The sequence below is a fragment of the Nicotiana tabacum genome, chromosome 9 (assembly GCF_000715075.1).
Source record: "Nicotiana tabacum cultivar K326 chromosome 9, ASM71507v2, whole genome shotgun sequence".
NCBI classification, from domain to species: domain Eukaryota; kingdom Viridiplantae; phylum Streptophyta; class Magnoliopsida; order Solanales; family Solanaceae; genus Nicotiana; species Nicotiana tabacum.
In genome coordinates, this window is record NC_134088.1 from 51,236,079 (window position 1) to 51,249,265 (window position 13,187).

Sequence of the window (13,187 nt, forward strand, 5' to 3'; positions counted from 1 at the left end):
CGAACAAATGCTGATCATTCTGTATTCTATAGGCATTTATCTAATGGCAAATGTATTTTTCTAAATGTTTATGTTGATGATATTGTTATCACAGGTGATGATCATGAAGGTATTGCCCAACTTAAGCAGCATCTTTCAAGTCAATTTCAAACTAAGGATTTGGGCATACTAAAATATTTTCTAGGCGTTGAGGTGGCACAATCTGGCAACGACATTGTCATCTCACAAAGGAAGTATGCCTTAGATATTTTGGAAGACATTGGCATGTTGAACTGCAAACCTACGGAGACTCCATGGATCCAAATACTAAACTTGTTTCAGGATAGGGGGAGCCTCTAAAAGATCCAGCTAGATATCAGAGACTTGGTGGCAAACTCAACTATGTTACGATTCACAACACCTGACATCTCATTTGTTGTAAGTGTGGTTAGCCAGTTTCTACGGTCACCTTGTGATAGTCTTTGGAATGCAATAATTCGCATCCTAAGATATGTCAAAAGTTCTCCGGGATAAGGTTTATTGAGTGAAAACAAGGGACATACACACATTGTTGTGTATTCTATGCAAATTGAGCAAGTTCTTCCTCTAATAGACGGTCCACTTCAGGTTATTGCATTTTAATTAGATGCAATCTAATATCCAGGAAAAGCGAAAAGCAAGATGTGGTGGCTCGGTCAAGCACAAGGCAGAATATTGGGGTATGGCATTGGCTACTTACGAGCTTATATGGCTAAGGCAACTTTTACAGGAGATAAGGTTGGAGGGGACGAGCTGACGAAATTGATTTGTGAAAATCAAGCCGCATTACATATCGCTTCGAATCCAGAATTTCATGAAACAATGAAGCATATTGAAGTAGATTGTCACTTCATTCGACAAAAGATTGAGTCCAGGTGCATGTTATGAGTTTTGTCAACTCAAAAGACATTGCATATGCCCTCACAAAATCACTCTTGAGCGTTCAGAATTGGCAATATCTGTAGTAAGCTAGGAGCATACGACATGTACGCTCCAGCTTGAGGGGAAGTATTAAATATGGTAAGAATTGATACTATGTAAAGACAGAAAGATACACAAAATTGTAATTAACTAATTACACAAATCCCTGTAATAAAGTGATTAGGAGATTTTGTAGGCTTGTAATTGTAGTTTTTCCTTATTTGTATTTTTGTCAAAGTTTATTTAAACCCCAGCAGCTTGAGGGAATAATTAAGCACTCTATTCCCCGTCTTTCTTCTCCTCCTCTTTCTCAGAAATAATTGCTGAAACTAAAGTATATCCTTAAACATGAAGTTAGAAAGCCAAAGATGGATTATTTCTTGAGAAACAAAATATTCAAAGGACCTATCAGAAAAAGATAGAACGTTAGCTAGCAAATCGACCTTTACAGTGAAGGATATTCGAAGCTGTATTATGAAGAAGGAAAAGACTTAGGATCGGACAATGTATTGATGTAATAACCCAAGCTTAGTTGACTTCTATTTGCTCTGTTGATATGGGTGAAGGCTCAATTTCATATATACTTTGAGTGTTTGAAATGATCAGGAACTGATTCCCTTTTGTTGGAAATCGATTGAGACATGTTTAATGGGTTTAAATGTAACACCCAAAGCCTCCATATAGGTCTTAGAGGTCATTTGAACTCTCTTCATGTCAAAATATCACGTGTAAATGTTGTTTTAAGAGTTTAATAGGCTAGAAATTCACACAAGTGAACCCAACATAGATTTTGGAGATTGAGTTATTTTTCACAGCTAATTTGTATGGGCTTTCATATTTAGAGGTTGGATAAAGCAACTAATAGTTTAGTTGATAGAATCATGGGAGAACCTAGAAAACTAAAACCCTAGGATTTGAAATATGAGAAAATTGGAATACTGGTGGTTGATAATAGATTCAGCAAGCTACTATGTGGGTGACCTTAGTTGAAGCTTGGCGTCATATTAGAGGTTGCAAGTGAGTGGGGACCCTCTCCTTGGCTTGATTTCAAGGCTTGTACTTTAAAACAACGTGATTCTTACTTGTGGTGTCAGGACTCGGGACATGCTTATATGTGTACTTGGCTAGTTTTAATGGAACTATAGGCTATATATGTAACATACATGCGATGAATGTATTAAAGAATTGTTATTTTATATTGTGAATCATGTTGTACTTGCATATAAGTGATTTATTTTATATGTGATGGAATATAAGCATATACTTGAGATAACTTATCCGACTGCTTAGATAACTTACTAGAAGCATTGAGCATTGTAATAATGCTATGAGGGTCTGTATTTGTTAAGATATGAAGGTACATACTTGAACTACTATACAAACAAACATAATATACTCACCCATGTCGTGGAGCTTACTTATAATCAAACTAATACACAAGACATATATAATGTGCTTACTCCTATGGTGAAGCTTATTTATAACCAACCCACCTAGACGAGGGTTGACGGCATACCAGGGTCCCTAGTTTCTCGAGGATTTGGAGAGCAGTCACCTGGTCAAAAGACATTTCATAAACCTTATTGCTATATTACGAATAACTAGTATTGAAAGTATGGTACTTCTATTTGTATTAGCTAGTGCCAATTAGAAGTATCATACTTGTAGTCGTATTAGCTTGTATATGGAATATGTGCTATGCATGTTTTCAAACTTTATGTTCCCAGTCCGCCTTGATTGGCCAACCATTCACTGAGTCTGTAAACACTACTGTATTGACATTTTGGCACAGACATTGACGAGGCTGCGCTGCTGGGGACTGGCCATCACCAGAGGGAGACTCCAATATTTATTGACTTGTTGCTTTGACTGCTTTATAAAGACACTTGTTCTATAGCTTCTCTTGTACTTAAAGTCCAAACCTTAGGACTTTAGTAAGAAGATATTTGTATACATTTGAATTGGGTTCTCAATGACTTGTTGGAATTTAAATTGTGATCGCATTTAAGTTACTACTTCTACATGTGTGCTAAGTTTCATGTTATATTCGTATTAGGATTAGTAGCTGTCACAGGATCTATGGGCAGCCCCACAAATAGGGGAGATTCTCTTATTCAAGGGAAATACTTGGGCATAGACTAGCTTGGGAGCCAATACCTAGGCGTCGGTCATGGCCTGGAGTTGGGTCATTGATTGGGACAGGTATCAACTTTGTAATCAGAGTATTTAACTACAGAATATTTAGGTAGATGAAAGGAACAACTGCCTACAAGCTTCTTCATAAGAAGTCTCTTGCAAAGTTATGGGATATTTTGACATGAATTTGTTGGTGACCCTTACACTCAAGGATCACTTGCAGAACTGGGTTCACTGTCGGGTCAACCACAACTCGTGGTGTAGTAAAAGACAGATAACATTCTCACTTTCGATAACCAAGTAGGAAACCAAGTAGAGAAAAGGCAATACAAAAATTACATGGTTAGTGCTGCTCATGAGCTATTTAGATAAACTAATGAGAGACCTAGTGGCACTAGAATGTACAATTTCACTTTTTTCGAGATAAAGCTGTTTGGAGTAAAATTGAAATGAACCAATTAAGATAGAAGAGCAAGTAGCAAACATATTAAGAAAAGAGTTTAGACATCATGATGTTTGCACAATTTCAGGAATTGCTTGGAATGATCTGAAGGACAACTGAAGTAGATCCTAATGGGAAGTATTAAAATTAGCAACAACTTAATGTCCAAGATTTACAGTGAGAACCCCTGGTACAAAAAGGAGAACAGTGTGGTAAGAACAGTAAACGGACTCTAAAAGTGAGTACTTGAAAAGCAAATGAATGTAACAAGATTTCATGCAATTATCCCTCACCATATATGCTACCATTGCATCTTTTTTTTTTTTTTGAATAACCGTGGTGTCAGGGCCAGCTTGCACGCACCTCGACTAATTTTACGGGATACCTATTACCTCCCACCAGCAACAGGTACTAGGTAACTCTATCCACCACGGCTTGGACAAATAAGAAGAAATCACCTAGTGTTTTTTGTCTCCACTGAAATTTGAACCTGAGAACTCTGGTTCTCAACCCACTTTAGTAACCACTAGGCCACACCCTTGGGTGCATATGCTACCATTGCATCTTCTTGATAGGGATGACCATCTCACCATATGCTACCATTGCATCTTATATGTAAGGATGACCATTTCGGTTGGGAATGAAAGAGTAATAATGAGAGTTGATAGAGATAAGTGCACAATGAGAGAAATAGAAAGTTGATAAGGGCTATAATGACTTAGTAAATAGAAACTGAGATGCAAAGCTTGTAAGGCAGAAGCTGATCTTTAACTAGCAATAGCATAATTGAAACTGCAAGCATTGAATTCTCTTCAACACCGATTGACACATGGAGTTCTGCCCACCCTAGATATGGGTTAGCGGGACATTTCACAAAACTGAAAATGTTCTATGCTGATTCTAGAGAGGCAATAAGGATAGAGTTGACACTATCCCAGCGCTAACCACGGAAAGCATGAACGGGTGTCTTCCCTAATCTTATCATTATGACTTGTCGAAGGAAATATAAGGACAACATGCATATTTTAGCTTAAAACCAAGAAGATAAATGAAAAAGTTGAATATATATATCAAGCAATAATACATAGATTTGCAAGTAGTACCAGGGGAGTCTGCATTTGGTTGATACATCAGGAACAATTCTGACCTCACCCGAGGGGGAGAGTGAATTTTCCTCGCAGAGATTATCTGTTATTGAACTGAGTCGCATACATTCAACAGTTAAGCCAAGACCATGCATTTTCACAGAACTATAGAAGCGTTGTTGTGGAACAGCCTGTAAGTGATGCACAAGAAATTAATAAATTTTATCAACTTTTGACTAAAGCAGGGAAATACCGATTAACATTCAACACGAATCATGTTGTAGCGGTAATCACAAAGTCCTGAAAACTTAACCAACGAATGAACTTGTTGTACTAGACCTTGATTAAACATCATATTATATAATAGCAGATCTATGCTAGTGGAAAATAATTTGCAAAAGGATTAATTGGTGTGTCAACTTTCAAATTCCAATAACAAAATGTTCAAATAATCAGTTTGGCCAATCTTAGCCGAGGAGGAAAATTCAAATAATGTAATTAATAATAACACTACAAAGTGACATAGCTAGGAAACAGAATATATCAACTGTTATTGAAAATAACTCACTAAATCAATTGATAATGATAAGTAAACACCAGAGCATTTTTATTTCAAAAAAATAGTAACACCAGCATGGCTGGATTTGTGTAATTGCAGGACTACGCCATCTTTTTTTAAGAACAGGGAATATAGTAAAGCTTGTTCAATCGCAATATATGATATATGACCATTAATCCTTCATGAAATCAATTTCTCACATGTCACCACAAGATATATCGTCTTTATTTTCTGAGACAACTTCCTACTTGAGGTAACATGAAATAGCAACTTTGTGTAGTCATTTGCTTTCATATTGTTATAGTAAAGCAATCTTTCACTAGTTTCTTGATACTCCAATCGAAATTCTCTAATTAGTGTGAGAGCTTTAATCAGACAAAAGAATATGGAGCTCTAGTAGATTAATCTCCATTCTGGTTGTTATTTGTTTAACCATCCAACATATGAACCTAGTAATTAAAACCCAGCCATACAAATCTTTGAACCTCATATTTCTTCCTGGCCTGGGCTAGCATATGGATCTATGCCAATCAATAAGCTTTTGAGAGGAAAAGAAGGAAAAACTAGAGAACGCCGTTTATACACAATCATTAGAGAACATAAACTGTAAACTAATGGGAATAACTCCCTTAATAACTCCTAATTAACATCATTTTTGTTGTAAATTAATGCAAACCTACAAAAGAATGAAGCAACGATTGACGATGTATACATCAATCAGAGGCTAACTAGGCTGGTGGGATGAAATTGCAGTCTATTACCCGTCACTTGTGATTAGGCAATAGTAACCTGGTGTTAAATCCCTACCCTCCACATGCGCTCTGAATTGAACAGGTGGAACACAGGTCATGAGGCTGGCACATACTTACTCCTGTTGTTTTTCTTAAACCTGATAAGCCATCCCATGATCCAGCTTGTAAGTTCAATCAACCATAACAGGATGCTAAAACTAACACCCAAGAGCTAGAGAAATAATTAATGTTCATAGGAAATGCTGAAGGTTTTAGAGATTTTTCATGGTACCAGAAATGCTGAGGATGCAGTTATTTGGAATGGAGGAAACACCAAAATGTTTTCAGTCAGCTCTGCATACTTTTTGCTTTCAGTATCAGTTTGGCCATGAAAATATATATGGAAGATAAAAGCCCCATTTAAGGTCACATGCTTCTCTTGGTTAGTTGGCAGGAAAGCTTGTCTGACTCATGAAGTTTTGCGGAGAAGAGGGGGATTCCTCTGAGCTCCAGATGTTTTTTGTATCAGAAAGTAATAGCCATCTCTTCTTGCATTGCAAGGTAACTGATATATTGTGGCAGTTATTCTGTTCCCTAGCAGGAGTACAATGGGTAATGGCAAAGAATACCAAGGACCTTTTGTGGTTGACATTAATAAAATAAGGAATAGACAGAAGCTACAGTGGAGAATGGTCCCAACTGTATACGGTCGAAATAGATTTCGGCCTTCGCATGTCCGATCGAGTTCGAATGATAATCGATCGAAGTGCGACTTCGAGATGGGTTCCGAAGATGGAACAAGCAAGCTTCGAACCCAAGGGGTCGATCAATGTCGAGTTCGATATTGTTATCGAGCTCGAATCCAAATCGAACTATGACGCAGAGTAAAGCTATCAAGCTCATGATCCAGAGACCAACCAACATTGACCCCGAATCAATTCAAGGGTCCGAGTCAGAATCGAGCTTAAGCCAAAGATCGAGAGCTCGAGTTAGAATCGGACTCAAGCCGAGATCAAGAGCCCGAGTCAGATCGGACTTACAGACAAAAGCCGTTGCAATCCCACTAAGATGACAGAATCTTGGCAGGAATTGTGGAAATGTTGGGTTATCATGGATCTCCCATTGAGTATTTTTTAATTATATTTAAAGTAAGATCCCTCTACTATAAAGAGGAGTTTTTATCATTTCTGGCAGCAGAGTTTTTGGAGCTCACATTGTAATTGAAGCACCATATTCTCTTATATTCGAGAGTTATTCTTTTAAGCCTCATAAACTGATCCATCTTGCTTAATCCCAAAAAATCGCTTTCGTTACAACTGTGTTTATTTTGTCTTTTCCTTTTATCCTTACAGTTTGTATTGAACTATATCACATATCCTTAGAACTACGAATAAATTCAACGATATCCGTTTTTCGGGTAAATAATTTGGCGCCCACCGTGGGGCTAAGGATAACAGTGGTTATTTGATGCGAATCTGAAAAAACACGCCATTGTGCTTTGCGCTTGTTTCCGAAAATATCTTGAATTTCGGATTAGCTACGACTAACCATCAATCAAATAGCTTCACCAATCGATAGCGGGGCCGGTCTTCAAGACGAAAACAACAACCTGACACCCAGTACTGAAAGACCACTTGTGAACACCGTTGGAGCTCGAATCGGAGCGCCAATTGATATCAATTCGCATGTAGCCATCGAGGCGAACCTACATGCTGAACCCGAGAATAGCATCCATGGTGGCACTCGGTCTGCAGCTCGAGATACTCATAACGTCGAGGAAAACGGCGTTAGCTTGCGTTTGATTTTCGAAATGTTGCAAGCCCAACAGGCAGCAATAGCTCAGTTGCAGAGCCAAACCCAGCTACAAAGCAGGCCGGAGCCCAATCCACCCCGAGAAATCACCCACAGAACGGAACCAGCCATAGTAAAGTCAAATGAGTAAGAATCGGGGACTACTCCCGAAATTGCTAAATTGCTCGAGGAACTCACAAAGCGAGTCGAAGCCAACGATAAAAAGTAGAAACTTATAACTCTAGGATCGATCAGATCCCGGGAGCTCCACCAATGATAAAAGGGTTGGATTCGAAAAAATTCGTGCAAAAACCTTTTCCCTCGAGCGCAGCCCCGAAACCAATCCCCAAAATATTCTGTATGCCCGAAATTCCCAAATATAACGGAACGACCGATCCCAACGAGCACGTCACTTCTTACACATGTGCCATCAAGGGCAATAATCTAGAAGACGATGAAATCGAATCTGTGTTGCTAAAAAAATAAAGAGAGACCCTCTCGAAGGGGGCAATGATTTGGTATCATAACCTACCGCCAAATTCCATCGACTCGTTCGCCATGTTAGCAGATTCTTTTGTACAAGCACATGTCGGCGCCATTAAAGTTGCAACAAGGAAATCGGACCTCTTAAAGGTAAGACAAAAGGATAACGAGATGCTGAGGGAGTTCGTATCTCGTTTTCAAATGGAACGAATGGACTTGCCATCAGTCACAGGCGATTGGGTTGTTCAGGCTTTCACTCAAGGTTTGAACGAGCGAAGTTCGACGGCTTCACGGCGATTAAAGCATAACCTGATCGAATACCCAGCCATCACATGGGCCGATGTGCACAATCGGTACCAATCGAAAATTAGGGTTGAAGATGATCAATTGGGGTCTGAACCCGCTATTCGGATTGGGGATCGATACCAACCGTACAACGGAAGCCACAGAGTCAGTGAATCGAGACATAACCTCAGGCAAAATAACAAAAGAAGTGATCGAGGTCAAGGGTCCCGGGGGCTGATAAACAGAAGTAGTTTCGATAGGCCTGCCGGATCTAAGGAAGCACCTCGGTTATCGGAATATAACTCCAGCGTTGATGCATCCACCATCGTATCGGCTATCGGACGCATCAAAGACACTAAATGGCCTCGACCCATGCAGACCGATCCTGCCCAGAGGAATCCCAATCAAATGTGCGAATATCATGGCACCCATGGCCACAGAACGGAAGATTGCAGGCAACTAAGAGAGGAAGTAGCCCGGTTATTTAACAAAGGGCACCTTCGGGAATTTTTGAGCGACAGGGCGAAGAACCATTTTAAAAACAGGGATTTCGGCAAGCAAAACGAACAAGAAGAACCACAGCACGTCATTCACAAGATCATCGGTGGCGCCGATACCCCTCAGGGACCAGTGCTTAAACGTACTAAAACATCGATTGTGAGAGAAAAGCGATCTCGAACTCAAGATTACACACCCATAGGAACTTTGTCCTTCAATGATGAAGATGCAGAAGGAGTCATACAACCTTATAACGATGCACTGGTAATATCCGTACTCATGAATAAAACTAAAGTTAAGCGTGTGATGATTGATCCAGGTAGCTCGGCCAACATCATCAGATCGAAGGTCGTAGAACAGCTCGGCCTGCAGGACCAGATCGTACCTGCAACCCTGGTTCTAAACGGATTCAATATGGCATGTGAAACCACCAAGGACGAGATAATTCTACCAATAAACGTGGCCGGAACCATCCAGGAAACGAAGTTTCACGTGATCGAAGGCGACATGAGATACAACGCCTTTTTCGGAAGGCCATGGATCCACAACATGAGAGTTGTACCTTCGACCCTACACCAGGTCCTCAAATTCCCAACATCGAGAGGAGTCAAAACAGTGTACGGAGAACAACCAGCCGTAAAAGAAATGTTCGCCGTCGAGGAAGCGAAACCAATATCCTCGCCTTCGCCAATAAAGGGATCGGGCTCAGAAGGGAAACGAGATACCAAATAGCAATCACAGATATCGGCTTCGACCCAACCAGATAACCAGAAGATCGAAGAAGATGATGATCAGAGGATCCTTCGATCATTCGTGATTCCCGATGACTCCAACGCCACCAAATCAACAATTGAGGAACTGGAGCAAGTCACACTAATCGAGCACTGGCCCGAACGAAAGGTATACCTGGGAACGGGGTTGAGCCCCGAACTCAGGAAGAAACTTATTCAATTTCTTATCGATAACATTGATTGCTTTGCCTGGTCCCATTTAGATATAACAGGGATCCCACCGGACATAACGACGCATCGGCTAAGCTTGGACCCCAAGTTCAGACCAGTGAAGCAAAAGAGAAGACCCCAGTCCGAGGTAAAACATGCATTCATAAAAGACGAGGTAACCAAACCTCTCAAGATAGGGTCCATTCGGGAGGTAAAATATCCCGAATGGTTAGCCAATATAGTTGTAGTGCTTAAAAAAGAAAACAAACTCAGAATGTGTGTGGACTATAAGGATTTGAACAAAGCGTGCCCCAAAGATTCTTTTCCGCTGCCCAACATCGATCGCATGATCGATGCCACGGCCGGGTCACGAGATCCTTACTTTTCTCGATGCCTATTCCGGGTATAATCAAATCCAGATGAACCCGGAGGACCAGGAAAAGACTTCATTTGTCACCAAATATGGAACATATTGTTATAATGTGATGCCCTTCGGGCTAAAACATGCAGGGGCTACTTACCAACGCTTAGTAAATAAAATGTTCGAAGAACAAATAGGTAAATCAATGGAAGTTTATATTGATGACATGCTAGTTAAGTCCCTGTGCGCAGAGGACCATCTGACCCATTTGCAGGAAACGTTCGAGATTTTGAGGAAATACAACATGAAGCTCAACCCCAAAAAATGTGCCTTCGGGGTCGGATCGGGCAAGTTACTAGGCTTCATGGTGTCAAATCGGGGAATCGAGATTAACCCCGATAAAATCAAGGCCATCGAAGACATCACCATCGTAGACAGCGTGAAAGCTGTACAAAGGTTAACAGGACGGATTGCGGCCTTAGGCCGATTCATTTCGAGATCATCAGATCGAAGTCACAAATTTTTCTCCCTATTCAAAAAGAAGAACGATTTCGCTTGGACCCCGGAATGCCAACAGGCATTAGAGGAACTAAAACAATATCTGTCGAGCCCACCACTACTTCACACTCCAAAAACAGACGAAAAACTTTGCTTATACTTGGCAGTATCGGAAATCGCAGTAAGCGGTGTCCTAGTTCGGGAAGAGCAAGGTACGCAATTTTTCATTTATTATATAAGTCGAACCTTAGGGGAAGCAGAAACTAGATATCCGCACCTAGAAAAATTGGCGCTTGCACTGATAAGCGCCTCTAGAAAGTTACGACCGTACTTTCAATGTCACCCCATATGCATATTAACGACTTACCCACTTCGTAATATTTTGCACAAGCCTGAACTATCAGGCCGGTTGGCCAAATGGATCGTCGAACTCAGTGGGTACGATATCGAATATCAACCCCGCACAGCCATCAAGTCTCAAATTTTAGCAGACTTCGTGGCCGATTTCACGCCAACCCTCGTACCCGAAGTCGAAAAAGAACTCATGTTGAAATCGGGTACGTCATCGAGGGTATGGACCCTTTTTACGGACGGGGCTTCGAACGTGAAGGGGTCCGTGCTAGGCATAGTTTTAAAGCCACCCACGGGTAACACTATTAGGCAATCTATTAAAACTACCAGGTTGACTAATAACGAGGCCGAGTATGAGGCCATGATTGCAGGTCTCGAGCTAGCTAAAAACTTGGGAGCAGAAGTCATAGAAGCCAAATGTGACTCTTTGTTGGTGGTAAGTCAAGAAAACAAAACTTTCGAAGTTCGAGAAGATAGAATGCAAAGGTATTTGGACAAACTACATGTCACTTTGCACCATTTCAAACAATGGACTTTACAGCATGTTCCACGAGAGCAAAACAGTGAGGCTGATGCACTTGCGAATTTGGGATCATCGGTCGAGGAAGGTGACTTGAGCTCGGGGACTGTCGTTCAACTCTCGAGATCCGTGATCGAAGAAGGTCACGCCGAGATAAATTCTACGAGCTTAACCTTGGATTGGAGAAATAAGTATATTGAATACTTAAAGAACGGAAAGCTTCCATCGGACCCTAAAGATTCAAGGGCCCTACGGACTAAAGCTGCTCGATTCACGTTGGTTTCAGATGGAACGCTATACCGAAGGACATTCGATGGACCATTGGCAGTATGCTTGGGTCCGGGAGATACCGATTACATCTTACGTGAGGTGCACAAGGGCACTTGTGGGAATCACTCCGGTGTCGGTCCATTAGTCCGAAAAATAATCAGGGCAGGGTATTATTGGATCGATATGGGCAAAGATACGAAGGAATTTGTTCGAAAATGTGACAAATGTCAAAGGTTTGCACCAATGATCCATCAACCCGGAGAGCAACTTCACTCAGTCCTATCCCCATGGCCATTCATGAAATGGGGAATGGATATCGTCGGCCTCTGCCATCGACCCCAGGTAAAGCTAAATTCATTTTATTTATGACTGACTATTTCTCTAAATGGGTTGAAGCACAGGCGTTCGAGAAAGTAAGAGAGAGAGAAGTTATAGACTTTATCTGGGATCATATCGTATGTTGATTCGGGATACCCGCCGAAATAGTATGTGACAATGGGAAACAATTTGTGGGCAGCAAAGTGACGAAATTCTTCGAAGATCACAAAATAAGAAGGATATTATCAACACCGTATCACCCTAGTGGGAACGGACAGGCCGAATCAACGAACAAAACTATCATTCAAAACCTAAAGAAGAGGCTGAACGACGCTAAAGGAAAGTGGAGAGAAATCCTACCCGAAGTCCTTTGGGCATATCGAACGACGTCAAAATCCAGTACGGGGGCAACCCCATTCTCCTTAGTATACGGGTCCAAAGTATTGATACCAGTCGAAGTCAGCGAACCCAGTACCAGATTTCGATACACGACAGAAGAATCAAATAACGAGGCTATGAACACTAGCCTCGAATTATCGGACAAAAACGAGAAGCTGCTCTCGTCCAATTGGCCGCCCAAAAGCAACGAATCGAAAGATATTATAATCGAAGAACCAAGCTCCGCCATTTCAAGCCCGGGGACTTAATGCTAAGGAAAGTCACCCTCAATACCCGAAATCCTAACGAAGGAAAACTAGGACCAAACTGGGAAGGACCATATCAGGTTCTCGAGAACGTCGGAAAGGGATCATACAAGCTCGGCATTATAAACTGACCCCTGCAGAAGTCCGATCAGGAGCTAAATGAATCTTTCAATACGAAGCCTTAAGATCTGAAAGCACGCGTTGCACTCTTTTTCCCTTAGACCGGTTTTATCCCAAATGGGTTTTTTCGACAAGGTTTTTAATGAGGCAACCAATGATCGTGCTGCGCTTACAACAGTATCTGAGGCCTCTTTACAATCGACCTCGAATACTAG

At 41.0% G+C, this 13,187-nt stretch overlaps 1 protein-coding gene across 1 annotated transcript in view; it reads right to left on the reverse strand.

The window, feature by feature from the left end:
• LOC107786396 (protein fluG) overlaps window positions 1-13,187 on the reverse strand; it is an 84,778-nt gene that overhangs the window by 31,784 nt on the left and 39,807 nt on the right. Inside the window, exon 10 of the mRNA XM_075221677.1 lies at window positions 4,621-4,793. Within this exon, the coding sequence (XP_075077778.1) occupies window positions 4,621-4,793 (173 nt within the window). The remainder of the gene's footprint in view (window positions 1-4,620; window positions 4,794-13,187) is intronic.